The 20,025-nt window shown below is 39.2% G+C and overlaps 1 protein-coding gene across 1 annotated transcript in view; it reads right to left on the bottom strand.

Annotated features, from left to right (window-relative positions):
- Window positions 1-10,483, bottom strand: part of appl2 (adaptor protein, phosphotyrosine interaction, PH domain and leucine zipper containing 2) — a 39,370-nt gene extending 28,887 nt beyond the window's left edge. The window contains exon 1 of the mRNA XM_026919662.3: window positions 10,339-10,483. Within this exon, the coding sequence (XP_026775463.2) occupies window positions 10,339-10,392 (54 nt within the window). The 5' untranslated portion in view covers window positions 10,393-10,483. The remainder of the gene's footprint in view (window positions 1-10,338) is intronic.
- Window positions 10,484-20,025: the final 9,542 nt, after the last annotated feature.

The raw sequence follows: 20,025 nt of genomic DNA on the forward strand, positions 1-20,025 counted from the left end.
AAAGTTATCTGTCTATCTATCTATCTATCTATCTATCTATCCATCCATCCATCCATCCATCCACCTGTCATGATCCTCAAGATATTTCTATGATACGTGATATAAGTTTGCCCACAGATTGTAGTGTTGCAATTTATATTTGATATTATTTTTGTAAATAATTTTACATTATTATTTTTTCTTTTTTAATATATAGAAATACATAATTACAAATAGGAAAAAATAAAAATGTTCATTTTAAAGATTAAGATACACATTTTTTTTACATCAAATCACCTGCTTCAGGTACGTCAGCAAAAAAAAAATTAAATTAATTTTAAAAAGATATGCATGACATCTCAGAAAACAATATTGAAACAATTTATCATAATATCGATATTATATTGTCACATGACCCAGGCTTAATCTGCACAGCTTCCTCCTGAATGAAACACAGTTGTTGTGATGTTTAATAATAATAATAATGATCATAATAAGGTCATGTGAGTTAACTATCGTAGTATATCAGTATATAGCTATCTGTCAGACATTATTCTGTGATACAATAATAGCGAAACGTTATCTGGGACCTTGAAATTTATTATCACGGTCCCTGCGTTCCAGGAGCTAGACCTTAAATAAGAACAGTGTCTTCTATAGTAGCTCATTTGGACACGTGTGAAGCCTTATATATCCTTCAGTAAAGACACTGTTATGTCTCAGAGTCGTTGTCACCAAGGACGCGAGTCTCATAAAAGTTTAAAAGCTGTGGCAGACAACAGCCACTCTGAAGGAGCACTACATTTACAAGCGCACGTTAAACTGTCCTAACAGTCTAGTTTGTCAGTTGCTGCCAGGCCGCGTTGTTCGCTCGGGCTTCACTATTAACAGCTAATGCTTTTTATAGCCTAGCTGTGCTTTTATCAAAGCTGAGAAGCTTGAGAGTGACTACAAATTCATAAATGTCCCTCTCTCTCTCTCTCTCTCTCTCTCTCTCTCTCTCTGTCTCTTTCTCTCTCTCTCTCTCACACACACACACACACACACACACGTATGTGAAGTGATGATGTACAGTGCCTCTGAAGTCCTGCCGTGTGTCACGGAAATCACAACTGTAACTTGACTTGTATTCCTTTAATTTCATTTCTCCATTAATTTACAGTTAGATTGTTCATTAATTAATTAATACTGCTTTATTTCAAAGTCAAATCTGGAATTTATACAAAGCATGAAATACGCTGTATTCAAATAAAGGTCATAACTCATAATTCCCAACCTCCGATAAGTGAAAAGAAAAAAAAAAAAAACTCGGAAATTCCTACACAGGAACTTGGGATGGTCCTCTCAACTCCGAGTTCAGGAAGTGATGTCGAATCAACATGGCTGCTCACAGCATGAACAGTGGGGAAAAAAGCAGCACTTTTTTTAATCTTTCAATGAATTATTCTGTATATACACAAATTTAGATCAATCAAGATATTCGCTTGTTAAATCAACAACAACAAATCATCCGAGGATTGTTAGATCCTCTGAAGTGGAAAGTCAGAACTTGGAATGATGTCATTTTCAGCCTCGAGCTACAAAGCGAGAAAAAAAAAAAAAAAAAAACCTGGACAACTGCATGTTCGTCTTTTGTTAGCAACAAGCTAGGCAGCTAACTGTGATGAGTGATGTAATGGATATAAATAGTCACACACAGCTGTTTAAATGGCAGGTTTTTGTGAAGTAAAAGAATGACACTAAGATAAATCACGTCAAATTTTCTCACCTTTAATGTGAAAATGCAAAGTATACAAATAAACTGAAAACCAATCAGAAAATCAGTTTTAGGGAAAAAAAAAGAAAAATAAAACCTAGCTGCATAAGTGTGCACACCCCTAAACTAATACTTTGTTAATGCACTTTTGATTTTATTACACCACTCAGTCTTTCAGCATGTCACATCTTGACTGGATGTATGCTTTGGGTCATTGTCATGCTGAAATGTGAAATTCCTTTTATTCTTCAGCTTACTAGCAGACGCCTGAATGTTTTGCACTAAAATCAGCAGGTATTTGTAGCTATTCATGATTCCCTCCACCTTGATAAAAGCCCCAGTTCTGGCAGAAGAAATGAAGCCCTAAAGCATGACGCCGCCACCACCATGCTTCATCGTGGGTATTGTGTGCTTTTGGTGATGTGCTTTTTTTTTTGCATCAAACATACCTTTTGGAATTATGGAATTATTATACCTTTTGGAATTAGTCTCATCAGACCATAACACATTTTGCTACATGGTTTGGGGTGGGGTTAGTTCAGCTTGGATTTTTTTTTTTTCTTTGAGAAAGGGTTTCCGTCTAGCCACCCTACCCCATAGCCCAGACGTGTGAAGAAAACGAGACACTGTGGTCACATGCAGAGTGTAATCAGTACTTATCAGATGTTCCTACACCTCCTTTAATGTTGCTGTAGGTCTCTTGGCAGCCTCCCTGATAAGTTTTTGTCTTGTCCTTTGGTAAATTTTGGAGAGACTTCCTGTTCTTTGTAATGTCACTGTGGTGCCTCATTTCCTCCACTTGTTGATGATGGCCTTCACCGTGTTCCACGGTACATCTAATGTTTTGAAAATTCTTTTATACTCGTCTCCTGATTGATATCTTTTGAAAAATAAGACCCTGCACAAGCTTTTTAAGCTCTTTGTAGACCATGGCTTCAGCAGTCAGATGAAACCAAGAAACAGCTGGTCTTTATTTGGGGTTAATCAGAATAATTTCATTGATGACAGCTGGAGGATAATTACTTTTGAACATGAGATTGAATGGGATTGGATCATTCTGAACACAGCCACATCCCTAATTATAAAAGCATGTGCACACTGATGCAACCAGTTTATTGTAACTTTTTTATTTTTCCCTAAAATGTTTCTGATTATGTTTCACTTTAATTTTTATATGTTGTAATTTCACATTGAAGGTGGAAAAAGTTCTGACATGATTTATCTTGGTTTAATTTTTTTTTTTCCATTACAAAAACCTGCCATTTTATCAAGGGTGTGTAGACTTTTTTATATCAACTGCATATTTTCCTCCTCAATACAGTGAACTGTACAGTCAGTGTTATAGATTTAAAAAGTGAATATGTCTGTATGTTGACTGATCTAAGGCAAACACTCGTATATACAGTAAAACTCAATTAAAGCTAAAAAGTGCTGCTGTGTTTACTGTTCACGCTGTGAGCGGCCATGTTGATTTGATGTTACTTGCTGAACTCAGGGTTGAGGAGAACGTCTTGAGTTTCCGAGTAGGCATTTCCGACATTTGAGGGGCGTTTTCTTTGGGTTTTCCTAGTCAGAAGTCAGATTACCTCAGATTACTGTTACATTACCTTTAGTCGAAAGCAGCATTGTATACAAACTGTATGTACAAGATTATTATTATTCACGTCACAAAAACAGGGCATCCAGAGATTGTAAAAAAATAAATAAATAAATAAATAAAAAAAACAACACTAAACACAACACAAGATACAAGAAACTGTTTCATTCTGTGTCTCCACTCTGTATACAGGGCCATCAGGCTCTGATCGGTGACATGAAGGAATGACGTAATTCAGCCAGAATTATGAGGGAAAACGGCTTCTCCGGTTAAAGGCACTAAAATACAGGAAAAAATTGAGGCAATTCTCCCGCGTGAAAAGACTCCAGTTGAGAATGAGCTGTGGGTCAGTGTGTGGAAGCCGTGTGAAAGTGCCTACCACTTCACAAGACACAAAGAGAACACAAAGGCATACTATAAACCATAAAAAGTAACGAGTTAGCGCTGTGATTGGAGAACTTCATGCTGATTACCATGGAGAATTTCAACCACATTAAACATTCTTACTAAAACATTCCCACCTTCCTGTTATCTGAAGATTTCTTCTAACACCATACAAATTCCCAAGCAGGGCAGGGGTGGATGAGCTAGACTTACTACTGACTTGCGCAAAATAAAACTTTTCGTTTCATACGTTTGTTTAAACATAACATGATCCACCTGGTTTGACGTTGTGGTGCGCTATTCTTTTACAAATCCCACCACCTGCTGCACTACGCACACCATCTAGCTGTTGGATGGAACTATTTTAATTAGGCATATTATATAGCTTGAACGGATGCCAGAAAATATTTCCAGAATCAGAAATAATACCCAAATAACATCTTTATGTGTGTTCAGAAAACGCCACAGCTCCAAAGCCGTTCTGCGTTTTTAATCGAAAATGCAAATAAGATGCTTCATCACCAGAGATATTATCAGGAGAGGATAAAGACTATAGCTACATAAATTTACTCCTCACATGGATTCAAGCACTCACTCATTTTCCATAACCTGTATTAATGCTTTAATTGGCTTGTCATATTTATTACGTTAGTTGCCACTTTCCAGCCGTGTTAATTGGACTTCAGGACAAAGGCAATATCAGGCAGCACATCGGAGCTTTCCTTTGCCTGGTGGACTAGCTAATAAATTCATGACTTGTGCACCCTTGGATGGCATGATGGACATGTCTGAAACAGCAGAGTTTCACACTTAGGTCACGGGGGAGTTGGGAAGAGTGCGTGCGTGCGTGCGTGTGTGTGTTTGTGTGCGCATCAGACAGAGGAACTAGTACATAGTACTGTAAAAGGCAACCTATATATGCAATTAACTCTAAGTTTACATACACAGGTTGTATAAAAGGAAGCAGCTTCATGATTTTGACGCATGAAGATAATAACATACCAATAACAAAACATGGCCAGCTATATTGGCTTCCTGTAGCTATTTAGACTGTATTTCTAGCAGTGGCACAGTGAGTAACAAAGCTCTATGCTGAACTAGGATTACTGTCTATCCAGAGTTTCACATGTTCTCCATGTCCACAAGAGTTTCTTCCCAAAAACATGACGGATTGGCAACTCTGAATTGTCCCTAGGTGTGAATGAGGGTGTGTATGTTGCTCTGCGGTGATCTGGTGTACCATCCAGAGCGTATTCCAGTCTCACACCAGTGTTCCAGGTGAATGAATGAATGAATGAATGATAAGTCCTATTATCTGCAACATATATAATTATAATTATTTTTTAGCATCTGGATATGTCTGAGGCAGATCATGATGACTGTTAATATTGGAATGTTGAGGAATTTAATATCAGGTTTTCAAATATTTTATTATGTCACCTGAAAGTGAAAAAAAGACCTACTCTAGTAACTAGAGATCGCACCAATCCAATAACCGGTATCAGTCCGGGGCCGATACCAGCAAATGTATGTATGTATTGGAAATGTTTACATATAAAGAGATCTGCCAGGTTTTTATTTTGTTAATTTATTATATTTATCTTCTATTACATTTTATTATTTTTATAATAGTTTATATTTTTATATTTTATTATATATTTACAACCTAAGTAACTCTTTTTGTGAAAGAGTTTAACTGTGAAGTGCTTCTAAAGAAAAAAACATTTTAAAGGTTAGTAGTTTTTAAGAAAACAGTATCAGATGGATTTCAGGATCAGTATCAGGAAAAAAGTGGTTTCATGTCATCTCTAACGGTAACCTTACGTTAAAATCACTACCTCACATTAAGCAATTTCTGAGCTAATTCTTTTAAGAGCTTGTTTTTAAAATTAAAGTTATATTACTGCAACATATGAGGTCAAGTCCCAGTTTCTGGGAGTGATTACGAGACGCATGAACGATTGTGCAACGTTCTGTGAGGTTTGCAGGTCTTGTGGGAAACATGACAGTGTTATGATGCTCTCAATTTAAGAGTTTGAACTAGTTCTCTTAAAAACACAGCTGGCACAGAGTTTGTGTAGACATGCGAGATTTTTTCAAGACTGTCTACAGTGTAACACCAAATACAATCTGATGCACTTCTTTTCTTTTTTTGAATGTGATATAAATTTCCTAAAATGTGTGCACTCAACTTTTATAATTACTGCCACCTCTTTTTATATCATTTTATTTGTAATAGTTCACATTCTTCATACTGCTTTATCCTTGTCAAAGTGGACGCAGAGCCAATCCCAGAAACACTGGATGCAAAGTGGGAGCACACTCTAGATGGGACACACACTCATTAACACACATACGGGCATATTATTATAGTCACTCCACCTACAAGAATGTTTTGGGATGTGGGAGAAAACAGGTAGAACGTGAAACTCTGCACAGTCAGTAACCTGAGCTCAGGATCGAGCCGGGGATCTGTGACACAGCAACGCTATCCGCCGCAGCACTGTGCTCTCCTGCTCATGTTCTAACGCTGACATATCGCTCGGCCCGACAGAGGGGGTCGGGGAAAAACTCTGAATCCTTTCTATAAAATCCTGCTGATGCCGATTGGCTACGTGTTTTGTATTGACGTCTTGCTACAGGATATATTTCAGTTTCACCTTACAAATACAAACTGTCAAATAGAAATATTTTAATTTTCACCCAGAACCCAGGAGGTCCAGACTTTTGCACTCAATTGTAAGTGCGTCTACAATGTATGCAATGTAATACTATGTAGCTGTATTTGGCTATCAGTCTATCTCAGTGTACAGTGGGTTCAGAAAGTATTCAAACCCACTCAGTTTTTGCACACTACAACCTATAATGACAACGTGAGGAAAAGTAGAAGTTTCTTGTAAATTCATTAAAAATCAAAAACTGAAAAAGGTGAAACTTCAGCAGAAAAGCATCTCAGAAAGCACAACATCTCAGACTGGTTCAAGCTGCTAGGAAGTCTATAGAAGTCTATAGTAACTCAAATAATCACTCTTTACAACCGTGGTGAGCAGAAAAGCATCTCAGCATGCACAAAACATGGAACCTTGAGGTGGATGGGCTACAACAGCAGAAGACTACATCAGTATTTCGGTGAGTCTGTGACCATGATAGTCTCAGGTTCCTGCTCTTGGCTGACAGGAGTGGAACTCAATGTGGTCTTCTGCTGTTGTAGCTCATCCACCTCAACGGTTGATGTTTTGTGCATTCTGAGATGCTTATTTGAGTTACTATATCCTTCCTTGCAGGTCGAACCAATCTGGCCATTTTCCTCTGACCTCTCTCATCAACAAGGCATTTCTGATCACACAACTGCCACTCACTCAAGGTTTTTTTTTTTTTGTGTGTGTGTGTGTGTGTGTGTGTGTTGCGCACCATGCTGTGTAAACTCTGGAGACTGTTGAATGTGAAAATCCCAGGAGATCAGCTGTTTCTGAAATACTCAAACCAGCCCATCTGGCACCAACATCCCTGCCACAAGTCACACAGATCACACTTTTTCTTCATTCTGGTGGTTGATGTGAACACTAGCTGAAGCTCTTGACCTGTATCTGCATGATTTTTTGGCATTGCTCTGCTGCCACATGATTGGCTGATTAGATAACTGCATGAATATGCAGGTGTACAGGTGTCCCTAAAAAAGTGGACGGACACACACACAGTCAGGTCCATAAGTATTTGGACAGGGACACAATTTTTGTAATTTTGCCTCTGTACACCAACACAATGGATTTGAGATGACTGTAGACTGTGTAGATATTTAGATTTAATTCAAGGGGTTTAACAAAAATAGTGCATTAAATATTGTAACAATACTGTGTTTAGAAATTACAAACATTTTCTTTACAGAGTCCCTCCATTTTCACAGGCTGAAAAGTAACTGCACAATTGACAGATAAGCAGTTTCATGGCCAGGCGTGGCCTGTTTCCTCCTTACTTAATGACAAATTATGGAGATAAAAGGTCTGGAGTTGATTCCAAGCATTGAATTTGCATTTGGTAGCCGTTCATGGGAACTCTCAATATGCAGTTCAAAGAGGTGTCAATGCAAGTGAAGGAGGCCACCATTAGGCTGAAAAAACAAAATGGACCTATCAGAGAGATCGCAGAAACTCAACAAAATCAACAATTTCGGTATGCTGTTAAAAGGAAGGAATGCACTGGCGAGCTCAGCAACACCAAAAGGCCTGGAAGACCATCGAAGAATGATTGCAGAATTCTTCCCTTGTTGAAGAAAAACCTCTTCACAACATCTAGCCAAGTCAAGAACACTCTGGAGGATGTGTATCATTGTCAAAGTCTACAATCAAGAGACGCTTTCATGAATGTAAATACAGATGGTTCACCTCAAGATGCAAACCACTGGTAACACTAAAGAACAGAAAGGCCAGATTAGACTTGCTAAAAAAAAACTCTAAAACAGCCTGACCAGTTTAGATGCAAGATTAACTTGTAGATGAATGATGGGAGGAGAACAGCATGGAGAAGGAAAGGCAGGGCTCATGATCCAAAGCACCACATCATCTGTCAAACATGTGGAGGCAGTGTTATGGCATGGGCATGTTTGGCTGCCAATGGAACTGGGTCACTGGTGTTTATTGATGATGTGACTGCTGATAGAAGTAGCAGGATGAATGCTGAAGTGTATAGTGCTGTACTTTCTGCTCAGATTCAGTCAAATGCTGCAAAACTGATAGGAGGGCACTTCACAGTACAGATGGATAATGACACAAAACATAGCGCAAAAGCAACCCAAGAGCTTCTTAAGGCAAAGAAATATAATGTTCTTAAATATCCAATGACGTCAACCCAATTGCTTTTCACTTACTGAAGACAGAGCTGAAGGCAGAAAGACCCACAAACATGCAGCAACTGAAGGCGGCTGCAGTAAAGGCCTGGCAAAGCATCTCAAGGGAGGAAACTCAGCATTTGGTGATGTCCATGGGTTCCAGACTTCAGGTAGTCATTGACTGCAAAGGACTTGCATCCAGGTATTAAAAATAATCCTAATACTTATGATTATGTTAGTTTGTCCAATTACTTTTGAGCCTGTGAAAATGGAGGGACTCTGTAAAAAAAAATGGCTGTAATTCCTAAACGTTTAATGCAATATTTGTTAAACTCATTGAATTAAAGCTAAAGGTCTACACTTTAATCACAGTCTACACACTAAAGTCTACACTTTAACCTTGATTGCTTCATTTCAAATCCATTGTGGTGGTGTACAGAGGCAAAATTCCAAAAATTGTGTCACTGTCCAAACACTTATGGACCTGACTGTATACACCAATCAGCCATTACATTAAAACCACTGACAGGAGAAGTGAATAACATTGATTATCTCATTAAAATGACACCTGTCTAGAGGTGGGATATATTACAATGGGCACGTGATCATCAGAAGTGGACCATGGAGCAATGGAAGAAGGTGGCCTGGTCTGATGTTTTCTTTTACATCATGTGGACGGCAGGGTGCGTGTGCGTCGCTCACCTGGGGAAGAGATGGCACCAGGATGCACTATGGGAAGAAGACAAGCCGGCAGAGGCAGTGTGATGCTCTGGGCAATGCTCTGCTGGGAAACCTCAGGTCCTGGCATTCATGTGGATGTTACTTTGACACGTACCACCTACCTAAACATTGTTGCAGACCAAGCACACACCTTCATGGCAACAGTATTCCCTAATGACATTGGCTTCTTTCAGCAGGATAATCCGCCCGGCCACGCTGCAAAACTTGCTCAGGAATGGTTTGAGGAACATGACAAAGAGTTCAAGGTGTTGACTTGGCCTCCAAATTCCCCAGATCTTAATCTGATCTGAGCATCTGTGGGATGTGCTGGACAAACAAATCTGATCCATGGAGGCCCCACCTCACAACTTACAGAACTTATAGAATCTGCTGCTAACATTGGTACCAGATACCACAGCACACCTTCAGAGGTCTTGTGGAGTCCATGCCTTGATGGATCAGAGCTGTTTTGGTGGCACAAGTAGAACCTACACAATAGTTTTAATCTTATGGCTGATTGGTGTATATCTCATCGTGTGAATGCTGGTGATGATGTTATACTTGTTGACACTCTGATCAGTGACAGGCCTTCCTAGTGTCCTTCATGACCTGACTCACCACACACACACACACACACACACACACACACACACACATACATACATACATACATAAGCACACATACACAAACACATACACACTTTACTGCTCTAAACTCTCAGAAAAGACTTAACATGGCTGTAAAAGAAAGAGCTGTCAATTTGTAAACAACCTGGGATGTGGCCACTTGTGCTTGTTGTCTGTAGACCCAAAAAAAACAAAAAAAACAGAATAATTCTCAGTGCTGTTTAGTGATCTGTCCTTTATCATTACATATGTGTTGTATAAACACTGAGTGCTCTTATAGCTGGGGTTAAATGGAGAATAATGAGCACTCAGTAGTCTATCACCGAGCTGCTGCTGCTGCTGCTGGTTCGAGTCCACGTTCACCATGACTGCAGCCTACCCGAGGAAAAGTCTGCACGCGCTCACACACACCACGCACTTCATGTTACCGCACATCCACGCTTCTCCTACCTGCGGGCTGTCCTGTAGAGCTTCCTCCAGCAGTAATTTGTGTACGGCCGGCATCTTGCTGACGACGGATGGTGCTTTAATTATTCAGGCTGCAGGACTCGGTTCTCCACAATGCACTGCGCGACTGGGTGGGGAAAGGGGGCGGGGTTTGTCAGGCTGGGCAGGGCTTAATGATAAAGCCTCCATAATACTTTTTTTTTATATATAATTTTAATGATACGTTGTTTTAAGAATATTTAGAAAGAAACTCACGTATGTTATCAGTATAAATGATATCAGGGTGTATGTGGATTTTATCTTATTAAAAAAATAAATAAATAAATAAAAAATAAACTCATTTTCGTCATTTCTGGTAAATCTTATCAGACAGCGCCCCATAGTGGGGGAGTAAAGCTGAATCAGTAAACAGTATTTTAAAATTGTCCACTATATACACTCCAGGGAAAAACAAAAAACAATTAGATCAAGACCAAAATGGCAAAACATAAGTTTTTAATGATCTTAACAACAAATCACTGGTCAGGAAATGAGCAAGAATTCCACAAATAACTAAAGGAAGTTAGTATGTGAAGCTTTTCCCTTTGATTTCTTTAAATGTTTAAGTCTTGTGGCCCTTGATGGGCTGCATCAGGTGTGGCAGAGAACCAAATAATCACTAATCTTTTAAGAAAAAAAATTTTTGTACATCCAGACATGTGTTAGTTTGAATTTTCCATCAAACATTTGAATCATTATCATGATTTTACCTTTTTGCGTACAATAAGACTATATAAGTGAATTCCCCTGTTTCCAGCTTTTCCCCAAACAAACAGTTCACTGCAGCAAAAGGAAACCAGTAAATGGAGGCACAGGAGCTCTCAGGAGTGCATTTGTTTCATTCTCGCTAATTCTTGACCAATGATTTGTTTTAAAACCATTAAAAGCTTCATATTTGCCATTTTGAGCTTGGCCCTTTTTTTTTTTTTTTTTACCCAGGAGTGTATATAGTGGACATTTTTTAGTATGTGATTCAGAGAATTTACAGTAAATAAATAAATAAGCTCCAGTAATATTTCTGCATGCAGTATATTTAACACTTTCAAGCAAGCTGAAATAAAATAGCAATTCATAATTCTTTACAAAAATACACAACATGAAACATCACAATCTCTTCAAACGAGACAGTTTGTTATTTGGTAACTGTTACATTGGTAGTGAATTGAATCTCTTAACCTTTCAGCTTATTATCTGGTAATTCATCTTAGAGCATATCGAATAGCAAAGCTACATAGTTATGGAAATGAGGAATGTGCGTATTGACCCAGCAACAAGTTCTGGGAGTTTCAGGGAAAAACACAGACAATAAAATATTACAAAATATATATATATTTTTTTTAGCTTTTTTGCATCTTTTAATAAACTATATGGTCAAAAGTATGTGGACACCTGACCATCACACTCATATGTACCTGTTAAACATCCCATTCCAGATTTATTCCCCCTTTGCTGTTATAATAAGCTCCACTCTTCTGGGAAGCTTTCCACTAGAGTTTGGAGCGTGGCTGTGTGGATTTGTGATCATTCAGCTACAAGAGCATTAGTGAGGTCAGGCACTGATGTTGTGTGAGGAGGTCTGGGGTGCAGTCGGTGTTCCAGTTCATCCCAAAGGTGTTCAGTGGGGTTGAGATCAGGGCTCTGTGCAGGACACTCTAGTTCTTCCACTCCAACCTTCACACACCATGTCTTCATGGAGCTCGCTTTGTGCACAGGGGCATTGTCATGCTGGAACAGATTTGGGCCTCTTAGTTCCAGTGAAGGGAAATTTTAATAAATCTTAATGCTGCAGCATACAAAGACATCCTATACAATTTTGTGGCAGCAGTTTGGGGAAGGAACACATATGGGTGCGATGGTCAGGTGTCCACAAACTTTTGGCCATATAGTGCATTTTAACTGGAACAAAGTAGAACTAGTCAATAAAGAAGGCTCAGTAAGATGATAACGATATCAACAAATGTAAATGTCCATCACTTAATCATATAGTTAAATTATACTTAAATCATATAGTTATTCTTAATCATATAGTTAAAGTCAGTGAATGTGTTTATGAAAAATCGTCCTAAAATATAGCTGTATTTCTTTGAAAAATATATGACAATTACTACGCTACACTAACAGACATAATGTGTTACGTATTGTCATTAATATCTAATTTAAACCATACTGAAAAAAATTTCATTAGATTTTATATTCACCAAAAACAGAATAATTAATCATCAAAGTTGTTACAGCCTGAAAAAAAGGTGTGGGCTACAACAAAATTTTGTTTTTTAAACTAATTGTAAAATCTCTTGTTAAACAGCATAAGGATTTATTAGTTTATGGTTTTATAGCACACAAAAAAAGCTGCCTCACTTTACCTGAACAAGGAACAATATCATTTTTTATTGAACTTACTGTGCACTTGCATTGAAGAGTATATAAACGGACATATCAAAAATTCAAACTATTTCATAACAAGTGTTGTGTATGCTGTATATCAAGCAATATATGTGTAAGTAAGTTTTAGTGATTGAAGGTTGATTTTCATATCGCACATAGTTCCCATATTACCTGATGTTGCAGATTACCTAAATCTACCCTACAGCCTATATTATTGTGTATTAAATATATATTACTACAGTACCAAAATATTCATTCATTCATCTTCAGTAACCAGGTCAGAGTGGTGGTGGATCCGGAGCCTATCCCGGGAACACTGGGTATGAGGCTGGAATACACTCTGGATGAGACACCAGTCCATCAAATCACAGGGCACCATGCACACACACACATTCACACACTCATTCACAGCTAAGGGTAATTTAGCATATCCAATCCACCTACTTGCATGTTTTGGGACAGTGGGATGAAACCAGAGAACCCAGAGGAAACATATGCGAAAACGGTGAGAACATATGAAACTCCACACAAACAGTAACCTGAGCTCTGGATCAAAGCCCGGAGCTGTGAGGTGGTGATGTTTATAGTGAAACAGTTGTAATCTAATTTTACATTTCCATTTTCCAACCTTCATCCTATCTAATGCTAACTGCCTAATATCAGTTTTGCTGTCTGCTATGTTAGTAATTATTGTTTTTGACTTTAAACCTGATCACCACCTCTTGTACTGAAAAGTACCGAAATCTGAGTGACGGCTAAATGCACTATTAGAGTTGTTTTGTTTTTTGTTTTTTTACTACTTTCTCCCTTTTACACTTTAATGATTTGCTTTCACTTGAGATATTATGGAGTTGGTTGTAACAACATTTATAGCTGCTTCACTGTGGGTTGCTCTTTAACCCTTTCTAGCAGTACACTTGCGCTCCAATGTGTTGTATAAACTCTCATGCCAGCGGAATGGAAATCAACTTATCAGACATTTTTATATCAGTATAAACAAATGAATTACTTTATCACCTCAAGTCTGTTATAAGATTAGTCCGGACATTGTTGGGTTTCTGTGTGTAGAGTATCGTGACTCTATGTTTAGCTGCTGGTGAGCAGGGTGATGGGAAAGGGGAGGGGTGTGAGCCCCCTGCTGGTCAAACAATTCACACCTCTCCAGAGTAACACTGGTACAGAGATAAAACGGACAGCACAACTAAAGCTTTTTTGATAGTAAAACACAGTATACAACTGCCACAATAAAATTATAACACTTAATCCTAGTAGGCTCGGTAAGGAGAAAGCCCTGAGTGTCTACTTTCATATGAGCCATTAACCACTACTGTGGAGTGTGACATCACAAATAAATTCAATAAATTCAACACAGGCATCCCCAAAACAGGTGGAAATTCCATTTTCTGGCCTCTCGTAAAAAAAAGAGTTTAAAAGGCTGATAATAAATTGATAATTTGATGTGAGGCAGCCTTTTCTATTTTCCATATCTTAAACTGAAATCTTGGAGTTTTAAAGTTTTTTGGTATTATGAAATGAACTTAGTCACTAAAAAGAAGCCAAAATGGAGTGTATTGTAATATGGTTTGTGGAGGTTACTAGCATGCTTTTTAGCATAACTCTCCTCATGGGGATGGCTGTCACATTTATCAACTAACTCCACCACATAGACAGTAATGTTAATGTTTTCTTCTTTGTATGTATGTCTCTGTGTGTTTGCCTACTCTATGTACAGTATATGCATGTCTATTTATGTATATACTGTTATGGTTATGCAAAAGTGTTCATATAAATTGAATATGTCCATCTTATGATTGTTAATGAAGTTGATAAATTGTTTTGAATTTAGTATATTAATTATTACTCAAAGTCTTTTCAAGCTGAATGTACTTTAATAAACATACTCTACATCCTTTGCATACTTTGTAAGTTTGGCATTAGGTATAAGGACTGTGACGACCAACTCCAAGCTGTGTGACAACCAACCCTATGATGGCTTAATGACTCAAAGACACACTTAAATGTGTAGTTTTGTGATTGCACTCAAAGAGCTTTTCTAAAATATCCCAGAACTTTATGTTCACCATCTACCTGACACATCAGCTCATATCAACTAGTCAGTGAAGATCATTCATCTACTAAAACATGCTCTCAGCCCGGCTACACGTTATATGATTGTATGAATGTACAATAAAAAATGTGATCTGATATGACACACTGTGATTCCTGAGATATTTCCTTTAAAGGAATAGTTGAGAGAAATGACCAAAGGGGAATTATAAGACTCAACAAGAAACGTCATCATTTTGAAAAGGTCTGAGGCACTTTTATCTGACTGGAGGCTTAGTCATGCATGTACGAGAAGTTCTCAATATGAGTTCAAAAGCCTGAACCATTCGAGATTAATTAACAACTTGGCGGCAGACATGGCTCAGATGAAATCATTGTTTCAGGAGACTGTACAGGCGTGGGACCTTCAACAGACCTGTCCTTCGGTGAAAAAAAACTCATTTTAATGACTTAATTCAAATGCATACATCGGTCCCACGTGATTGAACTGAGTTACATTAACCCAATTTGTTTTCATACATCCAACATGATTTGATCATGTAAGTATTTTCAAAGCCTTGAATAAAATCAAAGCCTGCACTCTCACCCGAGCTGAGGCACATTGCTCACTATTGTATCACACCTGTTTTAATCAGGTTAATTAGGTCTGTGCCAACATTCTCGCAAGACAATAGGATAACGTATAAGGATCATGTTAATACTACATGAATTCATTACATACATTCTACGTAATTGCAAAAAGTCATTAGAGACTTGTTTGAATTACATTTAATATAAGCAATTAAATCATGTTTTGATGAGAAAACTTTATATCTTTATGTAAACTATACGTAATATGTTCTCTTAAATCTGACTGACCACATATTACCTTTCTAATCAGTGTTATAGCCCAGTGATTATTCATCCTCTTCACTCCTCCTCAGAGAGAGACACGAGGATGCTATGTCTACAGCAGCATAGGGGGAAATTCTTCCAAGCTGACAATGACCTGGTAGTTGAATCACCGTGTTCAACATCTAAAAATGGGTCTGTTTTGTTCCCTACTAGTCCTCAGGTATGACTGACAGACTCTAAATGAGCAGTGGCAGCAATTCATAAAATGGCACCTGCAAGTAGGGTTGACTGGTGCTAGGCAACTCACAGCCAAAATGCACTCTTTCGCACAACAACGGTTGCTGTCAAATTCAGTATCCCACAGTGCAAGGTTTTTATTGAGAATTTTCAAAAATGATTTGAACAGAGAGCCCACCTGCGTGTGTAAACTCCATAGTGTGCATTCTAGCTAATAAGATGGATCACAAGCAGGTAGGGGTGGGCCACCTGCCTGCTGTTGCATGCATGTATTGTGTCGCTGGTGAATTCACACAAAGCACTATGTGCTGATGTGTTCTGCCCAAGTGCTGAAAGCATACACACTGATGGCATTCCAGTGAGAACTCGGGGTGTTGCAGCACGGTACACCCTGTCAACACATCCAGGATATGGGGAGGCACTACACCAGCCTGTTTTATGCATGGCATCACAGATGTGTGCGAGATGTGTGCAAATCAACCCTTTTCAAATCAGCCCTAGCACCAAAGATGCCCTAGATAGGAAAGTTAAGGTTTTGGAATCACAAAACCATCAAAGCCAAACAAACCATCCACATGACAGGTTTACGCAACCAGGTCCCATGTTCCAACAGCCACACACATCATGCAGGGGGAGTCATGCCTTAATGCACCTAGCTGGTGTCTGAATTTTCACCATCTTGTGGGACAGGCCATAAACAGTGCCCCCTACCACTGATGAAGTGCACTGATCATGTCCCTGAATGGTATGAGCTGGCCCCCAACCTTTTTGGGCTTCATTGATATCATACACTGACAAAGTCATTGGTCAGACCCAAGAAGTTTATTGTCTCTTGGACAGAGGCAAGTTGAAAAGCTAGACTCTGCAGTTCAACTTTCTTCCTTGATCAAAAGAAGGAAAGTGTTTTTGTCAGATTCTTTAATTGAGAGGGTTTGATTGATTCTTAAAGACTACCCACAATGGCAGGTGGTGTTGTCGGGTGTGGGTCTGCATTGAGAGGGTGGAGTTTCAGGATGAACCCCTGACGTAATGATATGGCATACCTGTAACTTGGCTTGCTGCATATATTTTTTCTCTCTATCTCTCTGTCTGACAGTGACTTGCATGGAAGCATGTGTGAGCAGCCCAGAGCTTAAAGGTCAAATTCAAACGTACCTGGGTCTGGGGTGCTCTCAAATACTTAGACTAGTGCTAAAACTCAGGAGTGCTTGAATATCAAAGCACTGTGGCAGAGCCCTCTTGCCCAGGTCCTCTAGTCAATATACAGCCTACAAAAACAGCAACACCAGGCTCTGCTTGGTCTGCAGCAACAGCAGCATAAATTTACACCAGGATCAAGCTCTGTTGAAGAACCCCCTAACCACTTCCTTCTGAATGCAGACACACTAATGGAATACTAGTGAGAACTCAGGAGGTTGTATCACATGTGACACACACTTGCAATATGTTAGATGTTTTACTGTCAACACCTCCAGGATATGGGGAGACACTACACCAACCTGTTTTTTTATGACATCAATATAACCCATTCCTTTCCCTTTATTATTTCTCCTTGTCTTTTTCTGATGAGCCCTCTTCCTTCTTTCTCCTTATCTTCACTGATAAGCCCCCTTCCTTCTTTCTCCCTGTCTTCACTGATGAGCTCAACCTGACCAGAACAACATTGAGGCATACCTAGACATTTGAAAGGACAGCATTAGAGTGCGGATGGCCTAAGGAGGAGTAGCACCTCCGCATTTGGATGCTGCTGGCTGTGGACGCCCAGCTAGCAGTCCACAGTCTGGACTACCCAGCATTTAGCAAATCAGTTCTGGAACAGTTTGGCTTGAGACTGGAAGGAAATAACTGGGGTGAGCTGACAGTGGAGAAAGGGGATTGGCCCTTCACATTTGACCAGAGGCTCCTCAACTGCTGCAGGGATTTGGCTGAAGCCTGAACCCAAGGAGCCAGAGAAGGTTTGGCACTGGAACAATGCAACGCCCAGCTTCAGGACAGCACATTTGAGTGGATATGGTGCCACCAACCAACAACACTTTACCTAGTGTGTCCAACTGGCATGTTTGCAGGCTCAGGGTTTAAAAACACAACTGTCTCCATAATCAATGCCCAAGCCAGCTCCACAGAAAAAGCAGCCCATCACCGCAGCCCATGGGGTTACATGCACTAGTGCACCTGCTACTGAGGCAAGGGGTCGCCAAGCAGGTGCTGGTTGGACAGCAAGTAGAGGAACTTGGTGATGTGAAATACCACAGTGGGTTTCACACTGTGCAGGGCCTCATGTTTCCCTCAACCCTTCTAACTTTCTCTTCTTTTCACCTTTTCCATAGGGATTCCCCTAGAAATGGAGGTGGATAAGGTCTACATGGTTCCATGGCCCTCCTCCAATCCGGGTGTGACTGCCTAAGTTAAGATGAGGCACTGTAAAGCTGTTGGGAGATGAAGGTGAGGTATATTCAAAGAGATGCATTAAAAATTTAAATTAAAAAACAAGTGCCACAAATAGGATAAAGGTGGCAGTTAGTCCCCAACTTTCCCAACCACCAATTTCAAGAAGTGAGAGTGTGTTCAGCTAGCTGTGGATTTAGGACTGGTCTGGTCCCAGAAAGTGAACTATTAAACTAATAATGCTTTTCCACATGGCTCATTATCACTGGGCTCCTGGAGGTAGATAAACCATGAGTTAATGGTCCATTTCTATTGGTCAGGCATTCACAATGCTGTACATTGCTGGTGTGTTAAAAGGAGGGTTGGCCGTAATTAAGGGAAAAAAGGGAGCATGGTCCAATACGCAGTAAAAATGAGGTTCAATAAAAATCCACACTTATCATTTATCACCTGTCACTTATTTGCTCCAAGGTCAGGAGAGGCAACAATCCTATTTGCACCATGAGATAAATTCGTCATATTATTCTGCACCTCTAACTCAAAATTACCCTTCATGGGCCCTTCAAGGTTAGATGGTGGGTTGGGGAAGTAAACTACAAGGTACTGGGAATGAACAGGGGAAATACAAGGCAGATTTATCAACATAAGAAGACTTGTTGAAACACATTAAATCCCACTTGGAGACCATCTCTCACCAGAGGTTGCCAAGTTGCAAGCTGACTTTTTATTTTTTTCTCAAATGCACTGACTTCATCAAAGACCACACAGATTCCCTCTGGCATGGTTGTGTGCAGCCAAAAGTGGTTCTTTTTGTATGCTAGGGTTGTAGTCCAAGCCACCAGAGAACTGCTTCTTTTTGCTGGACCCAGGCAACTGCCCATCACCCCAGATCACTGATGCTTTTTAAGGTTTGCCTCCAAGGGCAGGAATTCTAATTTAAAGTTCTACCCATCAGCCCCTGTCTTGTGTCACAGGTATTTTTGTGTTGTATGCATGCAGACCTGTCTCCCCTAATGGCCAGGGGCCATATTTGGACATGTGGCTCCTATGTGCCCCGATCAAGGAGCAGGCCAGTCAGTTAAGGGCACGCTCCTCTCATACATTATGGCTTTTGGTCTCACAACGAACTCAGAAAAGAGTTATGTCATAAGGTAATGTCATACAGTAATTTTAATGAAGTAAACACTTTTAAGAACCATGTCTTTTCCTTAAATAGTTCAAAAGTTGGTCTTGTATTATCATATATATTGTCATAAATAAAAAACAATAGCTGTGAGAATGACTAGACCATTTCACTGACACAAATAGTCTACATTCATACAGTGCTAATGTTGAGAACATTAATAAGAAGCAGACACATGCCAGGAGAGTGTGTGTGTGTGTGTGTGTGTGTGTGCATGCTACCTGAAGTCACTGTGCACCAGGTTCTACAAGGCTAACAATTTTCAAATAATTTTAAACGGAAAAAGAAAACAAAAAAAAAAAAGCCATTTTAAAGAAAAAAAGAAAAGAAAAGTGGAAATGTACTTTTTATGATACCAAAATTGGTCTGCAAATTAGTTAATTATTTGTTTGTTTGTTTGTTTGCATGTTTACACTTTCCTTTCAACTAATTATCAGTTTATGGATGTTCCCTTTTATTTTTTGATTGCTTTACTAATTACCTTTCCAGTATATTTTGGCAAATCCTGCATGGTATACAGTATTTCTTTGTTCTAAAAGTAGAGTAGCCTAATGTACGGA

Source organism: Pangasianodon hypophthalmus, chromosome 9 (assembly GCF_027358585.1).
Source record: "Pangasianodon hypophthalmus isolate fPanHyp1 chromosome 9, fPanHyp1.pri, whole genome shotgun sequence".
NCBI lineage: Eukaryota > Metazoa > Chordata > Actinopteri > Siluriformes > Pangasiidae > Pangasianodon > Pangasianodon hypophthalmus.